The following is a 22,484-nucleotide window of genomic DNA, read 5'->3' on the forward strand; positions in this document are numbered from 1 at the left end:
TAGCATGTGGTGACGCTTTTCAACACCACTAATACTAGTTTTTATGGGATTTCTTTTTTGTAAGGAGGCATGGCCACGTCTCCTTACATTAAGTCATGGCCACCATTGCTCAGGCCCAGCCACGCTGTCCACAGCCATGCATACAGCACATGCGCAGAAACGACTTTACGCATTTTTGCGTGCGTTCGTCCTGTTCTGATTTGGACGCAGCTTGGACGGATCTGTCTTTCTATGAAATAGGGTGTTTCAGGATGTGTACTTGGCAGTAGGAAAGTAATCCCATGGAACAACTATGACTTATGGGCATGTCTCAAATTCTCCTTGCGAGTGTGTACAGGGAAGGGAAGCTTATTTCTGACCAATCTCTTGCACTTTGAATGAGGCTGCTGCAATTGGCGATACAAATGATGACCATTGCATCAGCCGGTGTAAAATCAATGCGCGGGTTTCCGATTGCTCAAGCACAATGCCCCACATTAGTGGAACAGATATTAGCATAAAGTAGTAAAACAGGCTCCCACGGCTGCCCACAACTACAGCCACTTGGTGTGCCAATGAGAATCAGCCCCTTAATTGTTTATTGCTATTATTAAATGTATTTCCTCTTTGTTCTATTAGAATTAGTAAACTCCAGATCAGCACAGCGACTATGTAATTGCTAGGTGGCATCCACTGGTCTCAAAGCCAATTAAGATAGAACAGCAGTCATTTAAAAACCCTAGGCTGAATAAAAATTGACGTAACCAGTGTCGGACTGGGGCCTAAGGGGCCCACCGGAGGGGGATGCTGTTGTATGGGCCCATGCTTAAGGGTGTGGCCAGGCTCCACTGGGGCATGGCAGGCCACCACAGAGGTTTGGCTAACCATTACAGAGTAGATGTTCTGTGCACCTTGGTAAATGTATAATAAACCAAATTCTTATGACGTATAATGTAACATATGTATAATGCATAATTTATGTACACTAGGATAGAGTTTGGAACCTGATCCCTAGAGGAGGAGGAGGGCCCACAGGCAGTGGGGTTACGGTGGTTTCCCCTGTTCCCCTGTGGGCCAGTCCGACCCTGGACGTAACAACCATACATACAACCACTAGTGGACTGATAATAACACATCGCTTACTTTTCCATCCATCAAACAGAAGCTTTTACGAAATTATATGACTGGCATGCTCTGGCGCAGCACAATAGGCATTCCATGGTTACGCAGTAGCAATAGTCTTCCTAATTTTAATCAATCCTTGTTGGGTTCCATTTTGTCCACTTTGTAATAGTGAAGTTTGCAATAACTTAACGGAAACCCGATTTGAATACAGTATTAAACAGTGATGATTATGTCATTATGATTGACCTTGGACATAAACACTATGTTAAATTCAGTTAAAATGGAAATTGTTCACCCCAGAGTATACAAAGGTGATCCGTCAGCTGCCTGAGAATGCCCTTGCTCTGCAAGACAATTAAAAAAAAAGGCCACTAGCTTCAAATTTTGCTTAGACAAGTAATCAGAGGTTTTAGCCCTGCACAAACATGTGCCAGCTTACCACTGATAATAAAGGCCCATACACACTAAACGACCCCCACCAACGCAGATATTGGCAGCAGTGGGGAGCTGGCGGGTATGTCGGCATCGGCAAGTGCATACACACTTGCCGATGCCAGCAGGGAAGAGAGCGAAGGCGGAAGGGGGCGGCGGGGGTGGGGGGATGGGGAACGACGCCCATGCTGCATCTGGCTGTCATTAACGACGACCTCCCTCGTCTGTACATGTTCAGATGAGGGAGGGGGTCGTTAAGGATGCGCGGGAGCACGCATCGTTAACGACATTGGGGGTCATTCCGAGTTATTGGCTCGTTAGCTGCTTTTAGCAGCATTGCACACGCTAGGCTGCCGCCCTCTGGGAGTGTATCTTAGCTTAGCAGAATTGCGAACGAAAGATTAGCAAAACTGCTACTAAATAATTCTTTGTAGCTTCTGAGTAGCTCCAGCTGCTCCACAGATTGCGATCAGCTCAGTCCGTCTAGTTCCTTGTTTGACGTCACAAACACGCCCTGCGTTCGGCCAGCCACTCCCCCGTTTCTCCAGACACTCCTGCGTTTTTACCTGGAACGCCTGCGTTTTTTAGCACACTCCCTGAAAACGGACAGTTTCCGCCAAGAAACACCCACTTCCTGTCAATCACACTACAATCACTCGAGCGAGGAAAAAACAACGCTCGAGCTTGTGTAAATCTACTAAGTTTTGTGTTAAATAACTTAGCGCATGCGCTCTGCATACCATGCGCATTTAGCAACAAATCGCAGCATAGCGAAAATGGGCAACGAGCGAACAACTCGGAATGACCACCATTGAGTGTACACACTAGACGAGATTGTAAACGAGCTCGCCCAGATTGGCCCTTCTGAGCGATATCTTTTACTTTCTCGTCTAGCATTACAAACTGGAGTAGGATTTAGGTGTCTATAAAGCAAAGTATTATTTGTCCTTAAAACATGCTGAAACGACTGTCGATGATCTGTCTGGGAATTGGGGGAAATTTTCATGTTAAAATCCCCCAATTTGCTGATCCTGCCCATTTTCGGGTCTGGATCGCGGAATCGAGATCTTAAAACCTGTTTAATCCTGATTCCCTAGCAAGTCGCGGAGGGATCGGGAAATTGCGACAATTTGTTGCAGGTGTAAGGGGGTCTTTAGTCACCACTGCAACAATACAAGAAAATATAACCAGGCGCTAATAAATCATCACCATATCCTGGTGATCAAAATACTAGTGTTAAAAATTGTATACAAATGTAACTATAGATTAATATATACTTAAGCTGCAGGAGAGAGCTTGACTTGGGGTAAAACAAGTCAAAAAGAACCGGCACCTAGAAATCTCCGGTAACAATAGGACACTGAACAAATCCCCTCTTGCGCTATAAATGATATGGTATGGCTCAAAGTTCAATAAAAACAAACTGATAATTTCATAAATTCTATATTTTTTAATACATAAAAAAAAAAAAAAAAATATATATATATATATATATATATATATATATATATTTTACAAATACACTAATCGACCGGTCAATAAAATCACTAACAATATATTTTCATATATAGAGGAGGTGGATCTAGGTAAACTCTGTGCACAGAGAAGTATAATTTTTAAAAATAAAACTCAGTCCATATATTGGAATAAAAAATCAAATACCAGCTGTGATTTGAGCCCATGTAATAAATAACATCTTTGCAAGTTGCTTTGTACTGGAATTCCTCAATATGCTGCCACTCAGCAAAGAGAGATGATATTGTGCAGAATAACCGCTCCACACTGGAGCCTTACGTGTGGCTTGCACCTGTTGTTACAGCACGGGAGAGTCCAATGACAGACGAGGCGGTCTCGGGCTGCAGGAACGGCGTCTACACTGGCGCCTGCTGTACTGAATGTTTACCCGACTTCCAAGCTCTATGAGTCCACACCCCCAAGTGCCGTCTGCAGACACCACAATCGCGTTTTTTCTCCTCCCGATCTCCGTTTGTCCACGAACAATACCGCTGGATGATAGAGTAATTATGGGTGCAAAAAAAAGGCTGGTACAAGGGTCCAATAGTCTGCTTCTGACGCGTTTCGCTCCTCTTACGGGGGCTTCATCAAAGAAACTTCTTTGATGAAGCCCCCGTAAGAGGAGCGAAACGCGTCAGAAGCAGACTATTGGACCCTTGTACCAGCCTTTTTTTTGCACCCATAATTACTCTATCATCCAGCGGTATTGTCCGTGGACAAACGGAGATCGGGAGGAGAAAAACCGCGATTGTGGTGTCTGCAGACGGCACTTGGAGGTGTGGACTCATAGAGCTTGGAAGTCGGGTAAACATTCAGTACAGCAGGCGCCAGTGTAGATGCCGTTCCCGCAGCCCGAGACCGCCTCGTCTGTCATTGGACTCTCCCGTGCTGTAACAACAGGTGCAAGCCACACGTAAGGCTCCAGTGTGGAGCGGTTATTCTGCACAATATCATCTCTCTTTGCTGAGTGGCAGCATATTGAGGAATTCCAGTACAAAGCAACTTGCAAAGATGTTATTTATTACATGGGCTCAAATCACAGCTGGTATTTGATTTTTTATTCCAATATATGGACTGAGTTTTATTTTTAAAAATTATACTTCTCTGTGCACAGAGTTTACCTAGATCCACCTCCTCTATATATGAAAATATATTGTTAGTGATTTTATTGACCGGTCGATTAGTTTATTTGTAAAATATATATATATATATATATATATATATATTTTTTTTTTTATGTATTAAAAAAATATAGAATTTATGAAATTATCAGTTTGTTTTTATTGAACTTTGAGCCATACCATATCATTTATAGCGCAAGAGGGGATTTGTTCAGTGTCCTTTAGTCACCACTGGCAGCAGCAGGCAGTCACAGCTGGTAGGGGGGAATGAGGCTCTTTTGACAAGTGGGGAATGGGGAAGGAGCACATTTAACAAGGGGAAAGTGGAGAGGGCATATGTCATATACGTTCTTCAAGCTCTCTCCGTGGCACACATGTGGCCAGTAGCCAACCATTCTCCACTTGGCACAGACATGGGGGAGGGGCAAGCACTACGCTTGCACACAGGCTCACTAATTTCATAATTTGCTTCTGTAGAAAAGGTAACCCTTTTGTGGGCAGAAACAGTATTCATATATAAATCTTAAGCTTAATGGTGCCCAAACACTTGTGCGATGCCCCGCGACGCAACATCGCGGGGCATCGCACCAGCAGTTCAGGTGCAATGAAATCGCACCTGAACTGCCAAAGTGATTACCATGCGATAGATCGCATGGTAATCACGTGATGGGCACGTCACCGCTGAGTGGGAGCGGCCTCTGGCCGCTCCTGGCGGGTGCCCATCACACATTGCAGTGTGATTTATAGCATGTGTGTTTAAAAACACATGCGATCGCACTGCGATTCGATAAATATTAAGTGCAGCACATACTATCTTGAGACGTGAGATTGGACCGGCGTGCCCGCACATTGCGTCGAAAGGTACCTAAAATGTGCATACAATCCTTCGATTTCTCTCACAGATGCGGTTGAAATCGAAGGTTAGCACCGATTATCTCACAAGTGTATGGGCACCATAAAGTAAAGGTGTGTACACACTACACACGGTGAGATAAATCTGTAAAATTTTGACTATATAGTCAAAATCTTATGAAAAGTTAGTGCATATCTCAAGGTGTTTTGCCGCTTGCGATACAGATTCTATCCCGATGCGTGCTCCCGTGGGGTCGGTGTCGTAAGTCTAGATAAACTGTGCAGGCAAGTCAATCTTGACTATCTAGTGTACTATCTAGTACAAAGTATAGTCAAAATTGGCACTTAGTCAAAATCGAATATAGACAAAATCTAAAGCATAGATAGCCAAAATCTGTACAATCTGTGCTAGCTGGGCTCTGGGGGAGTTCAAGGGAAATCGCGTAGTCAAAATCGGACACAGCAGGGATCTCACCGTGTGTACACACCTTTATCCATTCACTAATACATCTAATACTGGAGATCAGAGGCCTAGCATTGTGTTGCAACTAGATACTATGGTAGGCTGCTTCTACTGAGTGTAGCTGAGAGACACACTTTATTTTTAGAATACATTCAATTCCATAGAAAATTGTGCTGATAGCTCTTACCCGCAAAGCATTAGGATGTTGTACATCTCTGGGTCATCAGGGAAGGGAACATCCTTTTGAAGGCATAATTGTTCACAGCCGCCATTAAAGCCATCCGAACAGTCAACTCCCATCTGGCGATTATAGCAGCCCGATAGGTCTTTCATGGGACTGAGTCCTAGAGGGCACTGTGGAGAAATAAAAAAACATGTTTTAGGGTCCCATTACAAAGTTCCATAATTAATTACCATCTCCAAATACGTTCTGCATGTGCTGCACTACATACATTTATTTGTACTATTCCTTTCTACGCGTCCGGTATGATATACCGACAGATGGGATGCCGGCTGTCAGTATACCAATAGTGGCATCCGGTCTGCCAGAGTACCAGCAATGAGGCAGCGAGTTCCCTTGTTGCACTCACCATGCTGCAAGGCCGATGTCGAGCTTTGCTCATCACAGGTTCTATTCCCACTTGGTTGGTGCCGTGGACCCACCAACGGAGTGGGAAATAGGGGCAGGTGTCGGTGTGCCGGCCATCTGCAAAATGCTGTCTGCCGGGATTCCGGCGTCGGTCTCCTGAATGCCAGGTTCCCTACTGCTGCCATTTTTACTGCATTCCCTTTCTAGTATGTGTGGCTGGCACTTTTTTGTGTTTTGTGTTTTGGTTCTAATTCCACTTTCGTGTTTTGGTTTTGGATCTGGATGATTTTTGAAAAAAAACATAAAAACAGCTAAAATTACAGAATTTGGGGGTAATTTTGCTCCTATGGTATTATTAACCTCAAAAACAATCATTTCCACTCATTTCCAGTCTATTCTGAACACCTCACAATATTGTTTTTAGGCCAGAAGGTTGCACCGAGGTTGCTGGATGACTAAGCTAAGCGACACAAATGGACAACACAAACACCTGGCCCATCTAGGAGTGGCACTGCAGTGGCAGACAGGATGGCAGATTTAAAAAAATAGGCCCCAAACAGCACATGATGCAAAGAAGAAAAAGAGGTGCAAGATGGAATTGTCCTTTGGCCCTCCCACCCACCCTTATGTTGTATAAACAGGACATGCACACTTTAACAAACCAATCATTTCAGAGACAGAGTCTGCCACATGACTGTGGCTGAAATGACTGGTTTGTCTGGGCCCCCACCAAAAAAGTAGCAATCAATCTCTCCTTGCACAAACTGGCTCTACAGAGGCAAGATGTCGACCTCATCCTCATCCTCTGATTCCTCACCCTTTTCAGTGTGTACATCCTTCTCCTCACAGAGTATTAATTTGTCCCCACTGGAATCCACCATCACAGGTCCCTGTGTACTTTCTGGAGGCAATTGCTGGTAAAGGAGGAATTTATAATTAATTTTGATGAACATCATCTTCTCCACATTTTGTGGAAGTAACCGCCTACGCCGATTGCTGACAAGGTTACCGGCTGCACTAAACACTCTTTCGGAGTACACACTGGAGGGGGGAGGGGGGGGGGGGCAACTTAAGTAAAATAAAGCCAGTTTGTGCAAGGGCATCCAAATTGCCTCTCTTTCCTGCCAGTATACACGTGGACTGTCTGACATGCCTACTTGGATGCTGTCACTCATATAATCCTCCACCATTCTTTCAATAATGACAGAATCATATGCAGTGACAGTAGACATGTCAGTAATCGTTGGCAGGTCCTTCAGTCCGGACCAGATGTCAGCTTTCGCTCCTGACTGTTGACTCCTGACTGCCCTGCATCCCCGCCAGTGGGTGGGCTAGGAAATCTTATCCTTTTCCTTGCAGTTCCACTTGAGTTGACAATTTACTCACCAGCAAGTCTTTGCACCTCTGCACAGTTGTGTCTGCTGGAAAGAGAGATACAAAGTAGGCTTTAAACCTAGGATCGAGCACGGTGGCCAAAATGTAGTGCTCTGATTTCAACAGATTGACCTCCCTTGAATCCTGGCAAAGCGAATGAAGGGCTCCATCGAGAAGTCCCACATACTTTGCAGAATCACTCCGTCTTAGCTCCTCCTTCAATTTCTCCAGCTGCTTCTGCAAAAGCCTGATGAGGGGAATGACCTGACTCAAGCTGGCAGTGTGGGTTGGAGAACCTTGCACAAGATGGAAATCATTCTCCACTGCGATTGAGTCAGGTGCATTACCCCTCTTTTGCCTATATCGTAGGTAGGTGGATGTATAGGCTTGAATGGCTTTTTGCTGCTCCTCCATCCTCTGAAGCAGGGCAGATTCAGGCGTGCAATTTTCCGGGCCACCGACAGCATCTCTTGCACACCCCAGTCATTTTCCCAAAAATTCTGCATCACCAAATTAATTGTATGTGCAAAATATGGGAGGTGCTGGAATTTGCCCAGATGTAATGCACGCACAATATTGGTGGCGTTGTCCGACATCACAAATCCCCAGGAGAGTCCAATTGGTGTAAGCCATTCTGCAATGATGTTCCTCAGTTTCCGTAAGAGGTTGTCAGCTGTGTGCCTCTAACGGAAAGCGGTGATACATAGCGTAGCTTGCCTAGGAATGAGTTGACGTTTGCGAGATGCTGCTACTGGTGCCGCTGCTGTTGTTGCTGCGGGAGGCCATACATCTACCCAGTGGGCTGTCACAGTCATATAGTCTTTAGTCTGCCCTGTTCCACTTGTCCACATGTCCGTGGTTAAGTGGACACTGAATACAACCGCATTTTGTAGGACACTGGTGACTTTTTCTGACATCTGTGTACATTCTCGGTATCGCCTGTCTAGAGAAGTGGAACCTAGATGGGATTTGATACCGGTGACAAAGTACCTCAAACAATTCTCTAAGTCCCACTGAACTAATGGCGGATACCTGACGCACGTCTAACACCAACATAGCTGTCAAGGCCTCAGTTATCTGCTTTGCAAAAGGATGACTGCTGTCACATTTCATCTTCCTCACAAAGGACTGTTGGACAGTCAATTGCTTACTGGAAGTAGTACAAGTGGTCTTCCGACTTCCCCTCTGGGATGACGATTGACTCTCAGTAGCAACAACAGCAGCGGCAGCTACAGCAGGCGTACCACTCAAGGATCCTGCGGAGGAATCCTGGTTAGGAGAGAAGTCCTCAGTCTTGACAGTGACAAGGCCTGCAGGACTACTGCAGGCCTGACTGAGGTGAAAGATGATGTTGAGGGAGTTGGTGGTGTGGCTTGCAGGAGCTTGGGTACAGGAGGAAGAAGGGATTTAGGTGTCAGTGGACTGCTTACTCTCTTACCCAAAGTTTCACAACTTGACACTGACTAACAATGAATGTGCAGCAGGTGACGTATAAGGGAGGATGTTCCTAGGTGGTTAACATCCTTACCCCTACTTATTACAGATTGACAGATGCAACAGATGGCTTGACACCTGGTGTCCGGATTTGTGGAGAAATAATTCCACACCGAAGAGGTGGCTTTTTTTGGTAGTTTGCCCAGGCATCACAATGGGCTTATTCATCCCACAGACAACAGGTGTCTACCCCGGTGCCTGACTTAAACAAACCACTTCACCATCAGAATCCTCATCGTTAACTTCCTCCTCAGCACCAGCAACACCCATATCCTCCTCCTGGTGTACTTCAACAGTGACATCTTCAATTTCAATATCAGGAACTGGACTGTGGGTGCTCCTTCCAGCACTTGCAGGGGGTATGCAAATGGTGGAAGGAGCCACCTCTTCCCATCAGTGTTGGGAAGTTCAGGCATCGCAACCGCCGACACACTTGGACTCTCCTTGGGTATTTGTGATACCATCTCAGAACCACTATGAACCAATAGTCATGAACATAGGCCAGGGCCTCAGCCGTTCCTTGCCACTCCGTGTCGTAAATGGCATATTGGCAAGTTTACGTTTCTCCTCAGACCATTTAAATTTATTTTTTTTGGGTCTTTTTACTGAACTTTAGCTTTTTGGATTTGACATACCCTCTACTATCACAATGGCCATCGGCCTTGGCAGACGACGTTGATGGCATTTCATTGTCTATGTCATGGCTAGTGGCAGCAGCTTCAGCAGTAGGAGGAAGTGGTTCTTGATCTTTCCCTATTTTATCGTCCAAATGTTTGTTCTCCATTATTTTTCTGGAGTTATATAACAGAATATGAGGCACAAGAGAGCGTACCCTTACACCTCACAGGGCAAACCCTGTAACAATTATTTGGATTCAATATTAATAACCCCTTTATTTGGAGTAAATAATATACAGCACAGGACAGCACCACTGAAATTTATATGGCAGCTCCACTGGACTGGATTTATACGGAATTATATGGATTTATAGGGCAGTATTCCGAGAATTATACGGCAATATCACAGGAATTATACGCCAGTATCACAGGAATTATATGCCAGTATCACAGGAATTATATGGCAGTATCGCAGGAATTATACGCCAGTATTTCGAGAATTATATGGCAATATCACAGGAATTATACGGCAATGTCACAGGAATTATAAATCAGTATCACGGGAATTATATGGCAGTATCACAGGAATTATACGACAGTATTGCGAGAATTATATGACAATATCACAGGAATTATACGGCAATGTCACAGGAATTATACGCAAGTATCACGGGGATTATATGTCAGTATCACAGGAATTATATGACAGTATTCCAGGAATTATACGGCAATATCACAGGAATTATGCGCCAGTATCACATGAATTATACGTCAGTATCACATGAATTATACGTCAGTATCACAGGAATTATATGGCAGTATCACAGGAATTCTATGGCAGTATTCCGAGAATTATGTGGCAATATCACAAGAATTATACGGCAATGTCACGGGAATTATATGGCAGTATCACAGGAATTATATGCCAGTATTCCGAGAATTATATGGCAATATCACAGAAATTATACGGCAATGTCACAGGAATTATACGACAGTATCACAGGAATTATATGGCAGTAGCACGGGAATTATACGCCAGTATTCCGAGAATTATACAGCAATATCACAGGAATTATACGGCAATGTCACCGGAATTATATGCCAGTATTCCGATAATTATACGGCAATGTCACGGGAATTATACGGCAATATCACGGGAATTATACGCCAGTATCACATGAATTATACGTCAGTATCACAGGAATTATATGGCAGTATCACAGGAATTCTACGGCAGTATTCCGAGAATTATGTGGCAATATCACAAGAATTATACGGCAATGTCACGGGAATTATATGGCAGTATCACAGGAATTATACGCCAGTATTCCGAGAATTATATGGCAATATCACAGGAATTATACGGCAATGTCACAGGAATTATACGACAGTATCACAGGAATTATATGGCAGTATCACAGGAATTATACGCCAGTATTCCGAGAATTATACAGCAATATCACAGGAATTATACGGCAATGTCACCGGAATTATACGCCAGTATTCCAATAATTATACGGCAATGTCACGGGAATTATACGGCAATATCACGGGAATTATACGCCAGTATCACGGGAATTATACGGCAGAGGACACCACCACTGTGACTGGTTACTGGACTGATGCTGCACAAGACACTTCCCGTGGTCTAATACAGGACAACACAGCACCACTGAAAGGGACTTATACAGCTACACTGGATATATGGCAGCAGAGGACACCACCACTGTGACTGGTTACTGGACTGATGCTGCACAAGACACTACCCCTGGTCTGATGGTAGACAACACAGCAAAACTGCAAGGGACTTATACAGCAGTCAGCAGCACTGGGGACATATAGCAGCAGAGGACACCAACACTGTGACTGGCTGGACTGATGCAGCATAAGACACTGGTGGTCATTCTGACCCGATCGCTCGCTGTAGTTTGTCGCAGCGCAGCGATAGGGACGGAACTGCACATGTGCCGGCACCGCAGTGCGCCGGTGCATGGCAGCTTTCGTTGCCTAGCGATCGCCTCTGAGACAGAGGCGGTCGCTGGGCGGGAGGAGGCTGAAAGGCAGCGTTAAGCCGCCGTTTAGGGAGAGCGGTCCGGCCGACGCAGGCGTGGCCGGATGTTGGGGGGCGGGCCACGGCGGCAGCGTGTGGCCAGCGGCAGCAACAATTAACTCCCGGCCAGCCGCAGGAGCTGCGCTGGCTGGGAGTTACTCCTCAAATACAAAGGCATCGCCGCTGTGCGATGCTTTTGTATTTGTGCGGGGGGGGGGGGGGGGGGGCGGCCTGACATGCGGGGCGGACTAGCCTTGTGCTGGGCGTCCCCCCGCATGTCAGGGAAGATGATCGCAGCTGTGCTAAATTGGAATGACCCCCACTGACTACATTGGACTGGACTGAGCAGCACAACACATCACTAGACTCACCACACCACTTTCTCGCCCCCACACAGACACTCAGGACGGAGACACATCCTCTCTCTACACTCTCCGAGACTGGAGTGAAAATGCCCGTAACGCGCGGGTCCTTATATGGAATCCAAATCCCGCGAGAATCCGACAGCGGGATGATGACGTTTTGCCTCGTTCAGGTGTCTGAGTCAGGCGGGAAAACCCAAGCCTGGCTCGGATCCGGACTCGAATGGTGAATTTCGGTACGGTTTGGTTCTCTGACAACAGAACCCGCTCATCTCTACTTTCTACATTTATGGCCTGATTCAGAGATGTCTGCTACGCCAATTATTTCACAATTGAGCGACTATCTGCAATTTGTTCATGCATCAAGTTACCTTAGCGATGTCGCCGGCAGTGAGGATTTGTTCTCAAAGTGACTGACAGTCAGGACGCATAGAGTTAACGTGGAGTACAGTACATTTAAAAAAAAAATATATATATACAGTATATATAGAAAAAAAACCTGAAGTATTTATTGTTTGTGTGTTGCTTTGTCGAATAGAAAACATTTTAATCAAGTCATTGACTGACAATTTATCTCCTAGCTGGAGAAGTTCACATATTTTCGTTTCATTCCTGAGAGTTTGGTTTATAGAACATAAACCACTTTTTAGCAGGAGTGACACGGCTGCCATGGAATCTGAGGTTGCTAAGCAATAGACTCGACTGAGCAAAACTTCAAGAAGGAGTTTGTGCAACCTAAAATACTCAAATCCTACAGCTATCACACTGAAACGGAGCCAGTGATCAAAAAGAACAGAAAAACAAAACTTGTTTGATAGTTCGGCAGCAGCAGAGTTCTATAGCATAGGAGCTCAGCTGTGCAATTAATGGCAGTTTTCACTCATAATAAATAAATAATGGATAAATATGCGCAGGCAGAAGGTTGCTGGTGCATAATTGCTGTTCACATGTGTTACAGAAGATTGATATTACGTAAAAAAAAATTAGCATTGCATATAATAGTTTTATGTACCCTTTTTAATTGCTTCTTATTTTTTTTATAATCGGTTGCCAAAATTCGAGCAAGGCAAAGGAATTTCTGTCATGCTCATACTCATTACTATATCCTATAGAAGGGTTTTATGTATTACTTGTAATATTCTCGTTTACAAATTCACGACACACATGGCCATATCCCAAATGTGTTTACATACTCATTTTGTCCAGTGTAACAAAGTAAGACTCCTTCTATGAAAACTCTTACCTCCAGGGGTTATACTGATAAACATATTATTGTTAAAACTTTCCATTCTGCAGCCGGGTACACTGTGTTCCATAGGGAATACATCGGGGTGTAGAGATGGATCTTGATCCAGAGGCACCAACAGGCTAAAGCTTTAGACTGTCCCAGGATGCATTGTGGGGCTTCCTCTATATAACCCCGCCTTCAGGCACTGAGAGCTCAGTTTTAGAGTTGCTGCCTGCATAAGCACTTAACAGGGGAGGCTGCGCAGGCAGCCCTGAAAAAATAAGATTTTACTCACCGGTAAATCTATTTCTCGTAGTCCGTAGTGGATGCTGGGAACTCCGTAAGGACCATGGGGAATAGCGGGCTCCGAAGGAGGCTGGGCACTCTAGAAAGATTTATGACTACCTGGTGTGCACTGGCTCCTCCCACTATGACCCTCCTCCAAGCCTCAGTTAGGACACTGTGCCCGGACGAGCTGACATAATAAGGAAGGATTTTGAATCCCGGGTAAGACTCATACCAGCCACACCAATCACACCGTATAACTCGTGATACTATACCCAGTTAACAGTATGAATATAACTGAGCCTCTCAACAGATGGCTCAACAATAACCCTTTAGTTAGGCAATAACTATATACAAGTATTGCAGACAATCCGCACTTGGGATGGGCGCCCAGCATCCACTACGGACTACGAGAAATAGATTTACCGGTGAGTAAAATCTTATTTTCTCTGACGTCCTAGTGGATGCTGGGAACTCCGTAAGGACCATGGGGATTATACCAAAGCTCCCAAACGGGCGGGAGAGTGCGGGTGACTCTGCAGCACCGAATGAGAGAACTCCAGGTCCTCCTCAGCCAGGGTATCAATTTTGTAGAATTTTGCAAACGTGTTTGCCCCTGACCAAGTAACAGCTCGGCAAAGTTGTAAAGCCGAGACCCCTCGGGCAGCCGCCCAAGATGAGCCCACCTTCCCTGTGGAATGGGCTTTCACTGATTTAAGATGCGGCAGTCCAGCCGCAGAATGCGCCTGCTGAATCGTGTCACAGATCCAGCGAGCGATAGTCTGCTTAGAAGCAGGAGCACCCAGTCTGTTGGGTGCATACAGGATAAATAGCGAGTCAATTTTTCTGACTCTAGCCGTCCTGGAAACATAATTTTTCAAGGCCCTGACTACGTCCAGTAACTTGGAATCCTCCAAGTCCCTAGTAGCCGCAGGCACCACAATAGGTTGGTTCAAGTGAAAAGCTGATACCACCTTAGGGAGAAACTGGGGACGAGTCCTCAATTCTGCCCTATCCATATGGAAAATCAGATAAGGACTTTTATATGACAAACCCGCCAATTCTGATACACGCCTGGCCGAAACCAAGGCCAATAACATGAACACTTTCAACGTGAGATATTTTAGATCCACGGTTTTTAGTGGTTCAAACCAATGTGATTTTAAGAAACTCAACACCACGTTGAGATCCCAAGGTGCCACTGGAGGCACAACCGGGGGCTGAATATGCAGCACTCCTTTTACAATGTCTGAACTTCAGGTACTGAAGCTAATGCTTTCTGGAAGAAAATCGACAGAGCCGAGATCTGTATCTTAATGGAGCCTAATTTTAGGCCCATAGACACTCCTGCTTGTAGGAAATGCAGAAATCGACCTAGTTGAAATTCCTATGTTGGGGCCTTTTTTGGCCTCACACCAAGCAACATATTTCCGCCATATGCGGTGATAATGTTTTGCAGTTACATCTTTCCTGGCTTGAATCAGCGTAGGAATGACTTCCTCCGGAATGCCCTTTTCCTTTAGGATCCAGCGTTCAACCGCCATGCCATCAAAACGTAGCCGCGGTAAGTCTTGGAACAGACAGGGCCCCTGCTGCAGCAGGTCCTGTCTGAGCGGCAGAGGCCATGGGTCCTCTGATACATTTTCTTGAAGTTCTGGGTACCAGGCTCTTCTTGGCCAATCCGGAACTACGAGTATCGTTCTTACTCCTCGCCTTCTTATTATTCTCAGTACCTTTGGTATGAGAGGCAGAGGGGGGAACACATAAAACGACTGGTACACCCACGGTGTTACCAGAGCGTCCACAGCTATCGCCTGAAGGTCCCTTGACCTGGCGCAATATCTTTTATAGCTTTTTGTTGAGGCGGGACGCCTTCATGTCCACCTGTGGCCTTTCCCAATGGTGTACAATTCTTTGGAAGACTTCTGGATGAAGTCCCCACACTCTCGGGTGGAAGTCGTGTCTGCTGAGAAGATCTGCTTCCCAGTTGTCCACTCCAGGAATGAACACTGCTGACAGTGCTAACACATGATTTTCCGCCCATCGGAGAATCCTTGTGGCTTCTGCCATCGCCATCCTGCTTCCTGTGCCGCCCTGTTGGTTTACATGGGTGACTGCCGTGATGTTGCCTGATTGGATCAGGACCGGCTGGTTTTGAAGCAGAGGCCTTGCTTGACTCAGGGCATTGTAAATGGCCCTCTGTTCCAGAATATTTATGTAGGGAAGTCACCTGACTTGACCAAAGTCCCTGGAAGTTTCTTCCCTGTGTGACTGCCCCCCAGCCTCAAAGGCTGGCATCCATGGTCACTAGGACCTAGTCCCGTATGTCGAACCTGCGGCCCTCTTGAAGATGGGCACTCTGCAGCCACTACAGTAGAGATACCCTGGTCCTTGGAGACAGGGTTATCAGCCTAATGCATCTGAAGATGCGACCCGGACTACTTGTCCAACAGGTCCCCCTGAAAAGTTCTTGCATGGAACCTGCCGAATGGGATTGCTTCGTAGGAAGCTAACATTTTTCCCAGGACTCGCGTGCAATGATGCACCGATAACTGTTTTGGCTTCAGGAGGTCTCTGACTAGAGATGACAGCTCCTTGGCTTTCTCCACCGGGAGAAACACTTATTTCTGGTCTGTGTCCAGAACCATCCCCAGGAACAGTAGACGTGTCGTAGGAACCAACTGTGACTCTGGACTGTTTAGAATCCAACCGTGCTGTTGTAGCACTTTCCAAAATAGTGCTACCCCGACTAGCAACTGCTCCTTGGACCTCGCCCTTATAAGGAGATTGTCCAAGTACGGGATAATTAAAACTCCCCTTTTTCGAAGGAGTATCATCATTCCGGCCATTACCTTGGTAACACCCTCGGTGCCATGTACAGTCCAAACGGCAGAGTCTGGACTTGGTAATGGTAATCCTGTACCACAATCTGAGGTACTCCTGACGAGGATAGTAAATAGGGACATGCAGGTAAGCATCCTTGATGTCCCAGGATACCATGTAATCCCCCTCGTCCAGGCTTGCAATAACCGCCCTGAGCGATTCCATCTTGAACTTGAATTTTTTTATGCATGTGTTCAAGGATTTTAAATATAAAGAAGGGTCACACCGAACCATGCGGTTTCGGTACCCCAACCGTGTGGAATAGTAACCCCGTCCTTGTTGAAGTAGGGGCACCTTAAGTATTACCTGCTGGGAATACAGCTTATTAATTGCCTCTAGCACAGCCTCCCTGCCTGAGAGAGTTGTCGGCAAGGCATATTTGAGGAAACGGCGGGGGGAAGACATCTCAAATTTCAGCTTGTACCCCTGAAATACTACTTGAATGAAACAGGGATCCACCTGTGAGCGAGCCCACTGATCGCTGAAACTTTTGAGACGGCCCCCCACCGTACCTGGCTACACCTGTGGAGCCCCCGCGTCATGCTGTGGACTCAGAGGAAGCGAGAGAAGAATTATGATTCTGGGAACAGGCTGACTGGTGCAGCTTTTTCCCTCTTCCCTTGTCTTTGTACAGAAAGGAAGCGCCTTTGACCCGCTTGCTTTTCTGAAGCCGAAAGGACTGTACCTGATAATACAGTGCTTTCTTAGTCTGTGAGGAAAACTGAGGTAAAAATATTTCTTCCCAGCTGTTGCTGCGGATACGAGGTCCCAGAGACCATCCCCAAATAATTCCTCACCCTTATAAGGCAGAATCTCTATGCGCCTTTTAAGGTCAGCATCACCTGTCCAGTGACAGGTCTCTAATACCCTCCTGACAGAATGGACATTACATTCATTTTGGATGCCAGCCGGCAAAATATCCCTCTGTGCATCCCTCATATATAAGACGACGTCTTTAATATGTTAAAATACTAGTACTGAAGTCAGGCGCTATCAACAGTAATCATATAAAAGGTATAAAGTTCTCTTACAACTCATATAATCTAAATAGCCGCAAATAGGGTAGAATGGCCAGTGGAAGTGGCCAACACAATCACACCTGATTGAAACCAGGTGTAGCACAAACAATTCTAATTAACCCCTTGCGCTATTAAATAAAAGGCAACATGACGTGAAGACACATGATTAATTGGTTAAGATAGTTTTAATATCCATAAAATAAATTATAAACATATAAAAAATGAATTGATTAGTATGCGCATACAAATAAAAAAGCTAAATACTAAACCTACTATTTGAGCATAAGAGGTGGATCATATAACTAATTGTGACCATAACGGATTATTCAATAATCATAAGTTGACGATGTCCATATTTCATATTCTCAAAATAGGATAGTCCCATTAAATGTGCTCGTAGAATTTGATTTAGGTATGTACCAAACAGGTAAATTGAACCAATATATCAGTTGTGAGTGGTTCTTTTACATGTGGAGATATTCTCCAGACAGCACGGAGGAAATTTTAAATGTCACCTGGGGCTTGGTGCACGGCAAGCACCTAAGGAAAGCTCCCGTTTGCCACAGTCCGTGAGTGGTGCACTCCGTCTTCTATTGTGTCAGGTTCTCACACACACACCTTAATTCACGTTGAGAGATAGAGGTCTGTCCGGCTCCCGGAGCTTTGCGCACTGCAGGCGCTGATTAGATGGTTTTGCTCCCGTCTTCAAGCCGCCGCATATAGCGTCCTCCTTGTCTCCCGCTTGTCAGCCTCAGGCAGTATTGCACATCAATAAGGATCTAGTATCAAATGTCCATTGGGTCACAAAGGGCACCTTCTCTGACGCGTTTCGCTTCTAATTGAAGCTTCCTCATAGAGTGAAAACTTTTAGACAATAGGAGCGATACTCCAGTATATAATAGGACACATAATGGAAGAAGACCACGTCAATACAGCTCAGACTATCAGGACCATGCAAATGACCACCATTTTTTAGGGGGAAACCCAAGACAGGGGCTAATCACAACACACAACAGGTTTACACCTCTAACAAGAGATACCTCCAAAAGACAAAGAGACCAAGAGGAAGAAGAGGCGGAAGGAGGTCATATAAGAAAGGCCAGACTGTATTAGACAAACGCGGTATATTCAATTTGACAGACAGGGAGTTATCAGAGGAACAGATTATGCTTTTGAAAAAGGGCCTGAATTTTGCTCCAACGCAAGGCCCGAATCTATTTGACCTGTTTGTCGAATTGAATCACTTTACACGCGATTTATGTCGAAAGAGGTATTTTGCCTCTAAGAAATTGAGAAATGACCAAATGTCACCGATAGTTCTAGATAAAATGGATGTAGAATGTCTAATACAATTAGAAAGCTTATGGGAAGAAAACCATGTCGAAAATACTACCACACCAGTAAAATTGTTTGATATAGGAGATAACCAGAGTGCCATTAGAAAAGGAACCCCTTTTAGGAAAAAATCATCCTTTAATCCGGTAAATCATAAATCAAGCACAATAATGTATTTCTATAAAAAAACTATGGATGATTTTCAAAACATTTGTGCCAAAAAATCTAGGTTTTCCAATATAAGTAGGAAGGAACGATTGGCATTAAAGGAACTGGAAAGTGACCAGTCATTAGTGATTAGAAGTGCCGATAAAGGGGGGGGGGTTGTTCTGTTAGAACGGGAATATTATTTGTCTGAGGCTTATAACCAATTATCTAACACTGATTTTTATGCAAAATTACAAGTGACCCTACACTGAATTTTCAAATGCAATTTCGAAGATTGCTGGATGATGCCCTCGGGGAGGAAGTGATTTCTAAAGATGAATATAAGTTTTTGTTCATAGAGCACCCTGTTATCCCGATCTTTTATCACATCCCTAAGATTCACAAGTCCCTCACTGCACCACCTGGTCGTCCTATTATTTCTGGTATAGGGTCCCTCACTTCTAATTTATCACAATATATTGATTATTATTTACAGAGTTTTGTTGTCTCTTTGAGATCCCACATCCGAGATACAACTGGATTATTGAACTCCATTGGTAATTTGGAATGGAAGTCTAACTATGCATTCTTATCATTGGATGTTCAGGCGTTATATACACACATACCACATAAGAAAGGAGTAAGATCTGTGGATCAATGCCTCAGTAGAGATGTTGGCTTTCCGAGAAACCTCAAAAAATTTATTCTCTCTTCTATCACATTTATTTTGGAGCACAATTATTTTTTATTTGAAGGTGATTATTTTCTTCAGATATTAGGGACGGCCATGGGTACTAGGTTCGCGCCCAGTTTTGCTAACATCTACATGGGCATGTTTGAGGAACAGTTTATATGGGGGGGCCCCTACAGCGCGAACCTAGTATTCTATGGCCGTTATATTGATGATTTATTTTTTATTTGGGATGGGGATGAGATTTCTGCACGTAATTTTGTCACTCACCTTAATGATAATGAATATAATTTGAAGTTTACACATTCATTTAGTAGAGACACCATTAATTTTTTGGATCTCACTATCTCCTCTGAGGGCGGACAGATTATTACAAAAAATTATAAAAAATCTGTTGATACAAACAATTTTTTACATTTCTCTAGCAACCATTATAAACCTTGGTTAAAAAATGTGCCGTTTAGTCAATTTAGTCGACTACGTAGGAATTGTTCTTCTGTAAGGGATTATAGAACTCAAGCAGATAGTATGGCTAAGGACTTTATGGATAGAGGTTATCCTAAAGCCCTAGTAAAGACAGCTCATACAAAAGTAGAGAAGACAGATAGGGAACTTTTAATAAGTATAAAGGAGAAACCACTTAAATTTGACACTAATAATAAGGGTGATTTAATTAAAATGTGTTATATGTCGAAATATAACAGTCAATCATATGAAATTAAGAAAGTATTAAAAAATAATTTCAAAATTCTACAACAGGATGCTATATTACAATCAGCAATCACAGAGACCTCTAGAATTGTATTTAAGAAAAATAAGAATTTGAAAAACATATTAGCGCCAAGTATTTTGAAGAGAAAAAAGGAAAATAAATTAGTAGCCTCTGCTGGTAACTCATGGTTGACAACCCCTATATTAGGTTGCTATAAATGTGGAAAAAACCGCTGTATTACATGCGGGTTTATAGCCAATAGGGTCCAGAATATTGAATCCAACACTACAAAAAAGAAATTCGAGATACGTGAATTTATCAATTGTGATACCACATATTGCGTCTACGTGCTGCAGTGCCCTTGTGGCCTGCAGTACGTGGGTCGCACTACTCGTTCACTTAAAACCAGATTTAGAGAGCATAGACTAAACATTCTTAAACAGTTTCCCAATCACAGTGTGTCCCAACACTTTTCCAATGTCCACCAAGGTAAGATTGATGGGTTAGCTATGATAGGGGTTCAACACGTGAAGATTACCATTCGCGGGGGTGACAGGTACCGCAAGCTGTGCGAGAAAGAAGCCCTGTGGATATTTCAATTAAGAACATTGGCCCCTGCAGGGTTGAATGAGTGCATAGATTTTGAATCATTCGCCAATTGAGGATTGTTGGAATCCTCCCAGGAATGTGGAGGGAGTGGTGGTCCAGTAGTTACAGGCCATTCCCAGGTTGCACGTTTGGGAGGGAACCAGCAAACCCTTATATTGGGAGTATTCATATCATAAAATAAAAATAAAAAATAAAAATAAAATATAAACCATAATTAAAATAAAAACTATAAAAATTAGAGTGGTTAGTCCCCATTAGATCAAAAAATACCTTGAGTTCACTATATAGGTATGAACTCGCAGAATAGAGGTATAGGAATGCTCTCTAAGACTTGAGATCACAGGTCCGTGGACTGTTGAAACCTAATGACATTTAAGAAACAGAAGAATTGTGTAGATGGGCGCGATCTGATTGTGCGCATGTGTTTATATTTATATAATTTATTTATGAACAAAGTAAATATTTGAGGTTTCCCATTTATTTGTCATACGTATTGTTTTTATTATCATCTCTATTAAAAATGCAGAAATTCATCATCAAGAAGAAAAATAGTCTGGAGGTAGAGTATTAGTTTACCATAGTTATAGTAACCAGTTCGATCTTCGGACGGTATATGACATGGTATGATGTGAAAAGATTACTCCATATTTTACATGCATCTTTAATTGGTATATAGGCAAACATATATATATACACATTTTGAGAATATATGCAATTAAGATTATATCTGAATGAATAAGGAATCGTTTACGAACAGAATAAAAATTTTGGGTTCTCCCATCTACTTATCATACTTACTGCTTTTACTATCATCTTTATATATATATAAAAAATGCAGCATTCTATTAAGCAGTTACATAGTCTGGAGGTAGAGTATTGGTTTACCACAGTTAGAGTAACCAGTTCGATTCCCGGATGGTCTATGACCTAAAATATATTTATTTATGTATAATTTTTCTTATATTTTGTCTTAATTTATTTTTCTGTAACTACCATGATTAGGGTTCATGACGAATTACTGAACTAAAATAGGATACTCCATTATTCTTAGATATAAAACTCATGTATTTGTATATTTATTATCACCCTGTTATTTTATAAGAAGTGTCTACAGACAGGCGGGCAGATAAAAGGTTGATGTGAATTTTTAATTAAAGAACAGGTGAGCTAAGAGGTGGATCAGGAGGTGGATCTTAGACAGGTGTTACTGCTTTAGGTGGATAATTACACCAATCGAATATGAGGCTGTCATTTAAAAGGGCTCTATTGTCTAAAAGTTTTCACTCTATGAGGAAGCTTCAATTAGAAGCGAAACGCGTCAGAGAAGGTGCCCTTTGTGACCCAATGGACATTTGATACTAGATCCTTATTGATGTGCAATAATGCCTGAGGCTGACAAGCGGGAGACAAGGAGGACGCTATATGCGGCGGCTTGAAGACGGGAGCAAAACCATCTAATCAGCGCCTGCAGTGCGCAAAGCTCCGGGAGCCGGACAGACCTCTATCTCTCAACGTGAATTAAGGTGTGTGTGTGAGAACCTGACACAATAGAAGACGGAGTGCACCACTCACGGACTGTGGCAAACGGGAGCTTTCCTTAGG

The 22,484-nt window shown here is 43.8% G+C and overlaps 1 protein-coding gene across 4 annotated transcripts in view; it reads right to left on the reverse strand.

The window, feature by feature from the left end:
* The window catches only part of ASTN1 (astrotactin 1), a 689,393-nt gene that overhangs the window by 164,776 nt on the left and 502,133 nt on the right, over positions 1-22,484 (reverse strand). For all 4 annotated transcript variants that reach the window (XM_063939709.1, XM_063939708.1, XM_063939711.1 and 1 more), the window contains one exon: positions 5,675-5,841. In XM_063939709.1, coding sequence (XP_063795779.1) covers positions 5,675-5,841 — 167 coding nt within the window. The remainder of the gene's footprint in view (positions 1-5,674; positions 5,842-22,484) is intronic.

This window comes from Pseudophryne corroboree, chromosome 9, assembly GCF_028390025.1.
Source record: "Pseudophryne corroboree isolate aPseCor3 chromosome 9, aPseCor3.hap2, whole genome shotgun sequence".
NCBI classification, from domain to species: domain Eukaryota; kingdom Metazoa; phylum Chordata; class Amphibia; order Anura; family Myobatrachidae; genus Pseudophryne; species Pseudophryne corroboree.